General features: G+C 41.4%; 1 protein-coding gene across 3 annotated transcripts in view; it reads right to left on the reverse strand.

Annotated features, from left to right (window-relative positions):
- LOC108401639 (uncharacterized) overlaps nucleotides 1-13,643 on the reverse strand; it is a 171,734-nt gene extending 158,091 nt beyond the window's left edge. The window contains exon 1 of one of the 3 annotated variants that reach the window (XM_037019579.2): nucleotides 11,957-13,643. In XM_037019579.2, the coding sequence (XP_036875474.1) occupies nucleotides 11,957-12,240 (284 nt within the window). In that variant the 5' untranslated portion in view covers nucleotides 12,241-13,643. The remainder of the gene's footprint in view (nucleotides 1-11,956) is intronic. The other 2 variants (XM_073216364.1, XM_037019588.2) reach the window with 2 other exon arrangements.
- Nucleotides 13,644-14,115: the final 472 nt, after the last annotated feature.

Consider the following 14,115-nt stretch of genomic DNA (forward strand, 5'->3'; position numbering starts at 1 on the left):
CTCAGACTTCCTGGGGCATCATGTGAAATCTACTAGCCTAGAAGGAATTATTGTCAAGGTCTTTTCTGCTCAGATTCTGGATTCTGTGATCAAGTAACTGGAGTCAAACCACTTGAGAACAGTTTCTAGTTAATGCGGTGACTTTACAGAAGAATCTCCACTCAGTGCTATACAAGCATCAAACAGTTTGGGTTCTGCTTTGAATTTCTCTCTCTTGAACTTGTAATCATTGTTTTCTACCATGTGCTGTCAAATCTGCCTTCTCTAATGGAATAGTGGGTCTCAACCAAGTTCCATCACCTCTGGGTCACTGTCACTTACTGCTAGTAAGTTCAGTTTAAAATGTCAGCATGACTCAATATAGATCTCATCACTCTCCCTTGCAGGGCAGGCTGGAGCTGGAAGCGCTACTCTTCAGAATGCTTCCACACCCAACGGGCCACCTTTTTAGGCAGGAAAACTAGCAAGAGAGTCAAAACGCTACAGCCTCGCACCAGAGTATATACCTGACCACAATAAACTCGAGCATCCTTGCTGCCACACTAACCAGCGCACGTTCGGACTGCCCCTGGCTGGCCCCTCTGGGCATCCTGCCGTCCTCAGCCAGTCCTCTCTTCTGCTCCAGTCTGCCAGTAGACAGTTATACTAGCCTGCTGCCCAAGCAGATGTCCAATTGGGAAACCTAACGCCAATTTTTCTTTCTTGGAAGCAAGGAATTTCTCCCCTCATTTAATTATTTAAAGGAATCATCCCCTAGCCTCTGTTCCTTCCTCATGGAAAGGGGAGAAAATCACGAACACTGTTCCTCCAAAAGGCTGCAGCCAAGGAGACTCCCCCTCTCCCCCTTACCCCACAACCTTCATAAAAGGCCCTCAGGATGAGGGAGGAGGCTGGGTTAATGACTGGAGGTAGGAGAACCAAGCAGGCTGCCCCATATTAGAGGGTGGGGAGGGAGGGGACAGAGAAAGGAAAGGGAGGGGACCACAGCTGTCATTGGCTTTCCTTAAAATGTTGCATTTGCAACTAGAGCTCTAGTTGCCAGATCCAATACCATAGGAAAAAAATCCCACCAAACATGTGGACACGTGTAATACTAGGATGTCTACCAGACTATATTTGTGTTTATACATGTGGCTCAGACTTGGATGGGTATCAGCACGGTGCACCTGCATAAAACTCTAAAGAATCCCAAACCACACATTTAGGGATTATTTTTTTCCAAGTCTCTGAGGGAGAAAACAAAACTAGAGCAAAGAGAACTATTCATTCACTCAGGCACGTCCTTGTTCATTCGGCACTGTCTACACAGCGTTTCCTTACACCGGCAGGTGCTAGGCACTCTAAGTGAGAGGCAATGGCAAATAAAGCATGTTTTCCATCTGGCCATGGTCGTTCACAACCACAGAAGTCATTCCATTTGTGTAACACTTTAGCATTATTTTTCAAGAAGCTTTTATATACGATAGTTCATTAGGATCCTCACCATAACTGTAAGATGGTTTCAGCAGATAATATTATTATCTTACAACTGAGAAAACAGAAACACAGCAAGGTTAAGTGACTTGTCTAGCCACACAACTGGTTAAGTACAGGACAGGGATTAAAATTTAAGTTCTTCTGACTTCTGGTCCCAGGCTCTCTGTTTGACCAAACTGTAACCAAATGTATCCTGTGATTTCATTGAGCTGCCATTATAATGACTATACTTTCAGATTTTACAGGATCCTTTCCATTTTAAATATTGTCCCCTTATCTTCCTAATTTTGCTTCTCAGATCACTTGTACTAGTTCTGAAAATACAGTCACTTGTACAAACTTTAGGTTTGAAAAATACAGCTGTCACGGGCTGCCTTGATTATTAGCTCAAATAGATTGAAATTAGATTTAGACTTTATAGTATTAAGAGCATGCAAGAGTCATAATTTTTCAATCAAACCATCTTTGGTGTAGAAAATTATTTCACTACACACATTATTTAAGCTATTCTGAAAACTACTCTGACATTCTTTTTATTAATCTTTTTCCTGTTTCAAATCCTTCTATGAGGCATTTCTGTCAGGCTTCTGAAAGGTCCCATATGCATACTTCCAGTGCAGAAATATGTTCTTTTTTGGTTCATTGGAATCCTTCAGAATTTCTGGCACTGAGACATACTGGCTTTAATTAAAAGGCTATGATTTCTGTGAGTTTCCATTAAACTAGTGAAAGAAATCTGCATTTTAAAAATACAGTCACATTAAGAAAAGTACTGAAAATGGTTCATGTTTAAAAAACTACTTAAGCAGATGAAACGAAGCTGCCTATAATAAAAATGTGTTCATTTTTACTAAAGTTCTTCAATTCTAAATAGAGGGGGTAGTTTAGTACATATGTGCCCAATTAGCCATAAAAACTTAACTAGACATGAACCATGCAATCTGCCAATCTGCCTGTTGAGTAAGGCATAAAACATAGATCCTATTAACAGGAACGTAATTTAAATGGTTAAAAAGTGATAAAGTACATAGCTATAGTCTGATAGGATTTAAAATATGATACTGTTGTACACCTATGACAAATCAGTTTTGAATTGCGATTCCAGCAAAGTTTGAAATAGTCCAGCATGTTAATTAGTGATCCACAAACTTAAGCACTGCACTATAATATGTTATATTCGGTCACACCTCTTCACCCATGAGCAAAAGCATATCCTCTAACATTTACAGAAAAAAGTTTTGTGAATCTTTTTGAATTCTAGGTCCTAGATGCCCTAGAAACTCTGACACAACTTTCCCCATTCACCTTACTTATCTTCAAAATGCGACATAACTCCACACAGTTCCTCAAGGAACAATATTTAAGAGGACCCATGAAGTACAGGGAAGTTCACTAGTTACTGGAGAAATGCACAAAGAATGATCAATATAATCACTTCTCTCCACATACAGCAACCCTTAAACTATGCTGGGACATGCCCACATAGGCATGATGAGAAAGGCAGGGATAACCAGGAACTGGGAGGAAGATATCTGAATCATTTATTATTAGCTTTATTAGAGATAAATGTGAGCTTATGTACCTTTTTGTTATAAAATAACACCCTACACATTTATGAGATAGGCTTGAGCCCATCAAGGAAATCCTGATGACTCACCAATGAATTGGTGACTCTGCTTTGAGAATCATTGTTCTAGGTGTTTATAACATTAAAGGTAGGATTTCTTTTATAAGCATTTATAAATTTTAAATATATAAATAAATATACAAGATTTATAAATTTTAAAATTGATTATTTTGGAAGATAAACTAAAACTCCAGTTATCTCAATTAGCTCTCATCTTTTTAAATGGTCACAAAACAGCATGCTGCAGCCCCCCTGACATGCAATTCCAGTTATCTTCCATGCTTAGAATCAGCTCCTCAGGTCTAATTCAAATACTGTTTGCTCAGGGTCAGCAAATTCCCTGAATATTGTAATTCTCTTCTCCAAATACCATGCAACCATTGCAAACTTAGAAAATGGCTAGGAATATTGTGTCCTACCAGAGGGCTGGCTGTGCCAAAATTACCAGATCAGAGGCTGAATAATGTGTTCTAGCCAGTGTCCCTAAAAAAATGTGTACTAGCTGGTGTTCCCAGTTTCTTAGAACAAGAAGAGGAAATCAGCACATGAACACTGGTGAATCAATGTATTTAGTTCATGTAGACTAAGTCCACTGGGTATGAAGACCTCCAAAGTTCACCAAATGTTACTGTAGCTTTACATCAATAATATAAATGTGAAACTCAAGAAAAAGTCTGTCACTGATGGCTTCCTAAAGAAGCTCAAATTCATTCCCTCCACTCCATTTTCTGCTCTACCACTTTCATAGCAGAACTGTATCTTGCCTGGACCACTGCAGTAACCTCTTAACTGGCCCCTCCACCTTGAGTCTCCCATTCTTCATACTGCTGAAAAGTTAATCGTCCAAAACTCCAGCTCTGATAAAATTACTCCCCTGATCAAATACTTGAATCACTGGTCAACAAATTAAGGTCAGATTCCTTGGCCTGGGATTCAAGCACTGTCTTCTTTCTAACGCTGGTCCCCTCTCCACTCCAAGCAGTCTGCAAGGCCCACTCCTCTGTGCACAGACACCCCTGCTTTAGCTCTTACAGTTCCCCCACCTAGAGAACTAGCCCTTCCTTAATTTCAGCTCCTCATAACCCCTCACAGTCAAATCCTAGGCCTATTTAAAGGCCTAAAGGAGAGAAATTCCATCTTTTCTATAAAAACTGCAACGAGTGGTTCCTGGGTCACAAACACTCAGTAAATATTGTTAATCGCTGTCATTGCCTCTGTCATTGTGAGTGTGCCACAGTGTCCTTACTCTTCACAGGTGGACCCCCTCTTCCTCCTATGGGATTTTCAACTGTAGCTCTCTTATGATATGTCTGACCACACTATGTTGCTTCACAGTTACTTAACTATACACTTTATCTCCTCTTATAGACTGTGAGCTCCTTTAAAAAAAATCTTATTTACCTTTGCATCTTCCATGTAAGAATACAGGCCTTACACAAAAGTATTTGAAGAAAAATCTTAAGTGTTGCATTAAGCCACAAGGGGGCATACTTGAGCTACTCTAATAGTGGAATCATCCCACAGTTGGTAATAGATTTCAGAATTGAGAAGCTTTTCTTCCTTGAAAGTGTATTTGTAAATCTGCTTAAAATAAATATATATGCATTATATATGGAATCATATATGCTCATGTTGACATGGAAAGATAGCTGCAATATCGTGAATTTTAAATAGGAATAAGCAAAAGAATATTTATGACCCAATTTTTGTATATCTCTTCTTAAATACACACAAGAAAAATAAAAGTCTGGAATAGTATCACCCAAATGTTAGCAGCTTTCATCTCTGGGGTGGATAGAGGGTGGAATATGGAAGTTTCTATTTTCTATCTGGTACCTTTCTGGATTTTTATAACCAATACATGCTAATTTTATAATTAGAAAAATAAAGCTATTTACTTTAGAAAATCTCAAAGCAAAGTATTTACTTCTCTTTTAATCTCATCTCAGTCCCATATCTGATGTATTTAAAGGTAAATAAACAACTCTGGGAATTTTCTGATAGATTAAAACAAAGATTCCCAAACTCTCTGGTATACGGTGCCCTTAGTGTCTCAGTAATTTTTCATGGCACCCTTGGGATGAAAGAAATACCTAATAGTTCCATTTGTCAAGAGATGAAGTTAAAACAACTTACGAAGTATTTATGTCTGGACAATTTAGTGGCCATTTGAAAGAATAATACACATAAATTGAAAAAAAAGTTTTTTATTTCATAAGTGATCACAACTACTTATTAATGAACTGTGTACATATACTAGGTACTGCATGACTTCTTAAACTTTGGCATCAGATTAGACATTGCTACCCTACTTTCCTCCTCCACACTCATTTTCATCAAGTACTTCATTTTTATCACATCAACCACCAAAAACCCAGCTTTGCAAAGATATGATAACATTGGAAGGAATGTAGCACATCTAACGCTCAAACTATAAACACCTTGACTTAGCAGTTCTTGGGCATCCACAGATGTCAGGTATAGTTGTGTTTCCCTTAAACATCTGACATATCTCACAGCTCCTCTGTGAGTTTACTGTGGTGCCCGCCCCAAGCCACCATGGTGCACAATTTAAGAACCAGTAACTCAAATGATAAAGCTGGTTCCCTGTGAGGCTGACAAAAAGGAAAAAAAAAACTCATTAAACTAGGCTTGAAATTATTCCAACCTAATAACTCAGTCAAAACTATTCTGTTTTCTCTGAACCAAAGTCTTCTGGGAAGGAGAAAAGGATAGTGTGGGAAGCTGGGCTGAGCTCTGGAATCTGCTGTTTTCCACGTCACACCACTCCACCAAAGTCCTCCTCTAATCTGCTTCTTCAATCCAAAACAGAACCAACAGCAGCGTCCAAAGCAGCATGCTCATGGGAAACACCGAAATTCTCCATGGTGACTGGACCTAGATCACCAACCAACCTACTGACTTTTCCTTCCCTCTACCCAAATGCTTGAGGCCTTACACAGATCTAGAAAAGCACAGCAGGCCCTGATGCTGAATTTTATAACTGCCAAGCTAGCCACAATCTCTTTCCAAATCTCAAAAAGGATTTTCTCCTGCCAGGAATCACTAGTTAGCTCCTGGGCCCAAGCCCCATCAAGTACAGAACTGCTGCTTTCCACATCCACTTGAAAATGGAATTTAAAAGGACACTTTTCCTCTGAAGTTTGATGAGTTCAGTTTCACATCTTGATTAGTGAGATGATTCACCATTTTCTATTATCAACTCAAGCATAATTGAAACAAACCTAAAAGATATATCAACTTGTATAAAGGAACTCCATGCAGGTACTACTTTAGGAACTTAGTCAAGATCACATGAATGTAGAAACAACCCAGATATTCACAGACAGATGAATGGATAAACAAATGTGGCATATACATACAATGAAGTATTACTTGGCCTTAAAATGTAAGGATAGTCTGACCCGTTGTACAACATGGATGAACCTTGAAGACATAAAGCTAAATGAAATAAACTACCTTCAAAAGGACAAATACTGTACAATTTCCTTTTTGTGAGGTTCCTAGTCAATTCATAGAGAGACAGAAGAACAGTGATTGCCAAGGGCTTGGGGTGGGGGAGGTTGAGGAGGTATTCAGTGGGGTGAATTGCAGTTTGAAAAGATGAAAAAGTTCTGGAGTTGGATGGTGGTAACTGGTTGTACAACAATGCAAATGTACATAATGCCACCGAATTGTACACTTAAAAAGAGATAAAATGAAAACCTCTCTTATGTATACAACTAATTTTTTTTAAATCACAGAGATGAGTTTCTGATGATAAATCAGAAGTTTTGATTTAACTGGAATCATGTCCATAAGTGTCACTTAAAGAGCTTGCACAGACCTAGAGATGAGTCAATTTGGATGATCCAATGTTAATACATACATGATGTTTCAAAACCCAAGGACTCTGTTATAAAGGAAACAATGTTTAAACAAAAGCAGTAAGCAGAGCACCAATAATAGAAACAGAGCTTCCACCTCCTCCAGGCCTTGAGAAGGAAGAGTATAGTATTACTAAGAAAATTCAAAATTTCCCTGCAATTTTCCCAGCCCTTCAGGAACAAGTGTGAAATTCTCACTCATCTGCCCGTTGAAGTTGATATTGCACTTTCAAATCCCAGACATGATGAAATAGGACCTAGAGTCACAAATTGAAGAGATGGGCAAATGCAAACTGACCTGGGATCCAGAACCCAGGGTCCCGGGCACGAGGCTGCCTGGGAAATGTTTCCTTGCTATAAAGAAGGACTGATGCTGTTAAAGGGCCGAAACACTTGGCATGCTCCCTACTTGGAGGCTGGTCTATTGATACATTTCCAAACATCAAAAAGGTTTGGGGAGGAAGAAAGAAGGGTTTCTATGGTCAACCTGGGAAATGCTGTGTGATACATTCTCTCTAAACGCTCAGCCAAGTCCTGTAGTAGAAATCTTTTGAACACTTTTTAAATTTGCCTCACTCCTCCCCATCTTGACTTCGCTATTTTGTCAGTGGCATTCACTCTCAAGTCTTTAGAGTCTTTTTTATGTTTCCTTTTGTCAACACACTCCATCAGTCATCAAACTATAAATTCAGCTGCAGCCATACTTCTTCCATTAACCTCTTTTTCTATGTCCCCTGCCAGCTGCTAGTTTAAGTCCTTATGACTGTCCCCCTCAACTATCCCAATAGCCGCCTCACAGGTCTCCGTATCGTTTCTTCCCTGTTAACAACCACCATCAGAAAATTGCTTCGAGATCACAGTGCCAAGCACATCACAACTATGCTGATGTACCTTCAGCAGTTGCCACTGCCTACTGGGTAAACAAGGTAAGACCCCTTAGTCTGGCATGTGAGATTCTTCGTAATTCTCACTCCAACCTTCCCTCCTAGCTACAACTTCCACCACAGAAACCCTAGCTCTGTCGTCAACTCAACTATTTCCCAAATAGGATTCAAGGTTTTCTCACCCCCATTGCTCATCCTCAATCAGTTGTGAACCTCTCTTCTTTTTCCCTGTCTTTATCCTACTTTAAAGTCCAGCTCAAATGTTGAGACTTCGTGAAATCATTGATCTTTGAACTCTCCCAAACACTTCAACTGTAGGAATCTCATAGTTCTTAATACAATCAGCTTTGATTAGTGTCATACATTTTAAAATAGTCAATAGTATATTCATGCGTTATATACTGAAGAACTACTAACAGCTTTTAATAAACTGTCCTATTCATCTCTGTATTTTCCCTGAGTGACTAACACAATACTTTATATACAAAAGGCATTTAATAAATCTATTGAATAACACTAGCCCTGCATCACACATTAGCAAATCCCTAAACCTCAATTATATTTTTAAGCCAGTGATAGTCCATTTTCTTTTTCTATACTTTGCATCCCAGATCTTTTTTCTAACAAAATCTTAGATGAAATCTCAATATATATTTTATAGGGAGATTTTATATATGTTTTATATACAGCGTGAAAAACATATAAACGGTATCTTATTTTATATGCATTTATTTTAAATTAAAACACATAGCATTTCTTATCATTAAGCCTACTGAAAATAGTAGGCTATTTTGATGAATATAAAATTTGAGGTAGAAGGTTAAGAGTGGCCATCTGCAGTCAACAATTTCTGTATCCAGCTTATTTCCATACTTGGACTTGGGTTCACATGGCTGAGAAAATCCAAATTCACACAGGTAAGTCATACTGTGCAATTTTATGTGAGTGGACATTGGCAGGAACAAATTACATTTATTTTAGGTTCACAGATGACCTGCTGTATGAGTGACACATTAGAAAGCCATACACAGCAATTAGGAACACAGACTCCAATTTAAATCCTGGCTCTCCTATTTAACAGCACAGACCTAAACACTTGTTATTCAGCCTCAGTTTCTGCATACATAAATTGGAAATAATAGTTCTTCCCTTATAAGGCTATGCAAAAGCAAGATAAGTCACACAAGTTAATGCCTCAGTGGTCTTAGTGGGTCAAAATGCAATACAGGACATGTCAGAATGTGTGGTTGTAATGTTTTGTTATGTATCGAACAGTTACTACTACACTATAAGACTATGTATAAAGTATAAATAGCAATACAGCAAAAATGCAGCTTAAGACAGACAAAATGAAGATTTTTGAAGTCAGTGTGACTCTTTGTGAGACCATTCCCTTTCCTCCCCCTGAGGTAAAGGTTACCTTTTCCATACATTTTTTTTATTTTAAGCACACTTTATTATTATGTGCCCGGCTCTGTTCTAAGTGCTTTCCAAAGTTTACCACATCTAACCCTCCTAACAACCCCATGAAGTGGATAGCGTCCACCTTAACTTACAGATGAGGAGCGTGGGGCTCAGGGACAGTTTGTAACTGAAGCCACCAGGACTTGAACTCAGAGAGTGGGCCTCCAGAGTCTATGTTCACCAACACAAATCCAGGCCTGAAACGCAGTTTTAAGGGTACTCTCATGCTTCACACTTGAGTGAACACTTATTAAACATCCACCATGTGCCAGGCCCATGCTGAGCACTGCAGAGCTAAGGAAACACTTCTTCCTTGCTGGCAACTGGCAGTTTCCAGAACATAAGATTCCTCTCACTGCTGCCATCTCTAACTTGTCCACATCCAACAAGGTCCTGGGAGCCCTGTGCAGCCTTGAAGAAAGGCAAGCAGGCCCAGACATTCCACCTTGGTATTGGCCATGGTGGTTCCCAACAACAATCAATCCCCAAGGACCCAAGGGAAATTCCAAACTTTTCTGCCCCCACTCCCCATTCCCAGCCTCTTCCTCATCAAGGCTTCCTCTGAAAAGTGAACCATGTAGGAATCCATGGCCTTTGCCAGCAGGCAGGCCAGTCGCAGCCTTGTGGCCCAGCCCACAAGGAAAGAACTCGGTTTTAGTGCATGTCACTCCCTTAATTATTCCCTGTGCCTGGAGTCCAACAATAACAGAGCATCTTTCATGAGCAGCTCCCACCACGGACCTTGGAACCTCACGCATGCAGCCAAGCTCTAGGAAGTGCTAAAAGGTTAGGGGGGTTGTGCAGCTAGAAGTCCCAGGCCTCTGGGGGAGAATCCCAGGCACTCTCTAGTCCAAAATCCAGACCCAAAAAACTGCCTGAGGTCCCTGCTGCCTCCAGGGCCTACTTCCTGGGGCTGCCCTGGCTCACTGTGCATGGGGCTCTAGGAAGGGCCAGCAAATCAGACAGCGGCTGCACACTAGCCACCCAGAGGAAAAAGCAAGAAGTAGGGGACTGGAGACTAAAGATGTTTCCCAGACAGTCACATTCACTTCACAAGTGCTCTCAAGGCTATGCTATATACTGCATGTTCTGTTTTGTTTTTTAGTGTTTATGAATACTAGTCCTGGTAGATGCTGGGAGCAGAGGGTATGGTTCTATGTTACAACAGCAAGTAAAACGACCAGGTCTCTTATATTATTGTGGTGGGAGGCAGGCAAAAACCAAATTAATAATTTCAGATAATGATCAGTGCTCTGAAGAAAATACAGTATCTCACACAGGGGTGCGCAGGGAAATGGATATTTGAGGTGGTATCTGAACAAGGACGAGCTAGCAAAGGCAGAGGAAAATTCCAGGTAAAAGAAATAGAAAGTACAAGACTCTCAGACCTCCGATTGAGTCCCTAATGCTGATTAGGGGTTTAAAAAATGTTTCATGAAAAATTAGTGTCCTCAAAATTCTAGTACTAGGTATAGTTATTTTCTTAAGAGTGTAAAGATCAAAGTGCTATGTTGGAAAGAAATTTGTCCTTGGCTTTAAGCAAAGATGCAAAAAGAATGTGTGTAAATATATATTTATATGTCTCACAAGAGTCTTTTTAAAAAGCCTTTCATGTATTTTATCCTTTAAACTTTTACAGTATAGGTTGAAAGCATGATACAATCTTCAACTCCCAGTTCATGTATTGGGAGATGTTTTTTCCTTAGAACTAATGAAGACTTACGTTCTGTTGGGATCTAATTTACCACCTTGTTCCAGAATTTGAAATAAGAATGGTGTGTACCTATGGTTGCAACTATGTGAAAAATATGTGTACCCATGAGTTGAGGCAGTGGGACTATACGAAGGGGCAGAGGTTGTTTTCCATATTCCTTTTTGTTACTAAAACTGGGAAAAAAGAATACATTGTGCATAACTCTGCACTCTCCCTGTCCTCAATGTTAATAAATGTGTTTCCAACTGCTGTTTATATCCCATTTCTAACATCACTACCACTAACATCCTCTCCAAGATGCAATTAAAGTTGAAAAGTGCACGAAGTCTTTACAAACCATTGTACAGTGACTGCACTTGCTCACGTACAACCCACGTGCACCCTTCTTTCTCTCTGCGGACAGAATTTCTTGGGGATCCTTCAGGCCCCCGGCCATATTTCTCCCTAGGCTCTTATTAAAACCAGATGCGAGGGAGGCAGGCTTTTGGACAGAAAAGACTTCGCTTGGCCCAAAGCTCCCCCTTCCGGTGTGTTTTCGGAAGGGGATTCGTGAACTAAACAAAAAGAAAGCAGGCAGCTTGTGCTGGCCGTTGTCCGGACTGGAACGCGACCTGACTGCACGGCAAAGTGTTCACGGGCAGAAAGCGACGCCGGGGGCGCAAACCGCTGGTGACGAAGGGTATTTCCGGGTCTTGCCCGGCAGGAGCGTAGTCCGCGCATTTAAAGGCCCCCAGAACTACAGCTCTCTCCCGGGCGGAAGGGAAGCCGGAAAGCCGCTGCCGCGTCTTAGCTCAAACCCCGGCGGGCGGCGGGCTAGGGCCAGACGTGCGGGCTGCGCCCCGGCAGCGCGGAGGGGCCGGCGGAGACTCCGGCTCCCAGCGCCCGCCCGCCGCGCAGCGCTTACCCGGGGCGGCCGGTGTCGCTCGCGTGTCCAGGAATCGGGGCGGGCCGAACCGGGGCAGGTCGCGAACGACTTAAGAGGCCCGGGCCGTGGAGCACCCGGCGCGCTCGCTGAGAACGCGGCCGCCCGAAGACCGAGCTTCCGGCGGCGCGGGGCCTGTGGGCCTCTCCGCCCGCGACCTTTGACCCTCGCGACCGAGTCCAGGGCCAAGAGCCTGAAAGAGCAGAACTAGGGGCGCAGTTGAGCCCCTCCGCCGCGAAGATGGCGCCCGCTCCTCGAGTGCGCATTGCGATTCGTGAGAGCTGTGTCAGCGCTTCACCCCGCTCAGCCTGAACCTCAGCTCCGGCCCAGCCTCTAGGTTAAGGGCGTTGGCTACTCGTTTGGGTTAAAAATTTGATTATTGGCGCTTTAATCAGATTCTAGAGTTACTCAAAGTAGGGAGTCAGGCCTCAGAAGAAAGAGGAGCATTGCTAGGTCACAAAAAGTCAAGGTTCAGAGAGAAACAGGGATACCAAAAAACGTGCTTCCAAATTTCGAGTGGCCATTTCCTCTTCCTTGGACGGAACAGCAAGATGGCCTGTTTTTTCACTTTCTCTACTGTTTTTAAAAACCCATTAGCAGGCTTCGTGTAGCATTGTGGCCTGACAAGCCTTGTTTTCTGAAGGGGTTGCATGACTTGAGTAAATTCGGGAAATATCCTGCCGTACAAGAAGGTTTAGAAAGCCTTACCTCTCCAACGTTTGTCTACCACATTCAACTCCATAAAACCACTACAAAGTGTGTCACCCCTGCACAACTCCTGGGCTTGGAATCCTTTTTGATGGGAAATGTGTTCTCAACCCCAAGTTCCTGTGACAGATAACAAGGTAATTCCAGAGACAGTTCCAGATTCAAACAACCCTAGTAACTTCTGGTAAAACACTGTCTAAGCCAGTTTCTCAAATGGTAGGCCAAGGACCACCTACATCAGATTCCCAGAAGATCCTTGTTACAGGTTCAGGGTTTAGGCCCTACACTATAGCTGATGAATTAGGTTAGGATAGATGAGGCCCGGAAATCTGCACTTTAGAAAGCTTGCCTTGTGAGATTTCTGCTCATTATAGTTTTGAGTATTTACTAAACTTGCCCTTTATTTGCCATTGCTGAAAATGGTGCTTGTTTTCCATCTGGAGCCCTCCCTCAAAATTCTACAGTGTCAAACATACTTTTTTTTTAAAGTGTAGACTATGATGTTTGGCTTCCAAACAAACTGCCTTACTTTATTAATTTTTTAAAGTGAAATTATGCTGAAAGCATTGCTTCCTGCTACGTAGAGCTCTGAACAACTAGGTGGGTTATGCGGTGTGCCTTCTACTCATGTTGGGGTCATTCTGAGCCACACATGCTTCTGCCTTCCTGCTAGTGACTGAATATTTATGTCTCCCAAAATTCATAATGTTGGGACCTAATCCCCAGTGTGATGATATATGGAGATGAGCCCTTTGGGAGGTGGTGAACCTATGGGATTAGCACCCTTATAAAAGAGGCTCAGAAAGGTTCTTTACCCCTCACCCCCACCATGTGAGGACACAGCTGGTAGACGACTGTCTGTGAACCAGAAAGTGGACCCTCACCAGACATAGACTCTGCCAGGGCCTTGATCTTGGACTTGCAGCCCTCCAGAACTGTAAGAAATAAATTCCCGTTGTTTAGAATCCAACCAGTCTATGATACTCTGTTATAGCAGCCCAAATTGTCTTAAGAGACCTGATGATTTCTTTTTGTTTTGCTCAGGCCTCAGTCAGTATAGCTTTCCATGGGTAAAATGGAAGCTGAATATGTGATCATGGTGGTTTCCAAACAGAATTTCACAACAAAAGCATCTATGGGGCTTTTTTAACTAAAGACCCACACAAAATCTCAGCAATCCCAAACATACTTATTGGCAGAACCTTTGTTTCACAAAGCATGTCATGGAATTAATGAGCTATCTAAAGTGGTACTGTCTGACATAGCACTGAATTAAATTTGAGGAAATAAGGGTATAAATAATTTTTGCAACAGAAATATTCAACACCCTATTGCTCTTAATATAGAGAATTTGAAAGTAATTCAAATTTATCCAAAAGTAGAAAGTTGACTAAATAAATTATGCTACATTGATATGAAGGTAATCAAGACAA

The sequence above is a fragment of the Manis javanica genome, chromosome 11, assembly GCF_040802235.1.
Source record: "Manis javanica isolate MJ-LG chromosome 11, MJ_LKY, whole genome shotgun sequence".
Lineage (NCBI taxonomy): Eukaryota > Metazoa > Chordata > Mammalia > Pholidota > Manidae > Manis > Manis javanica.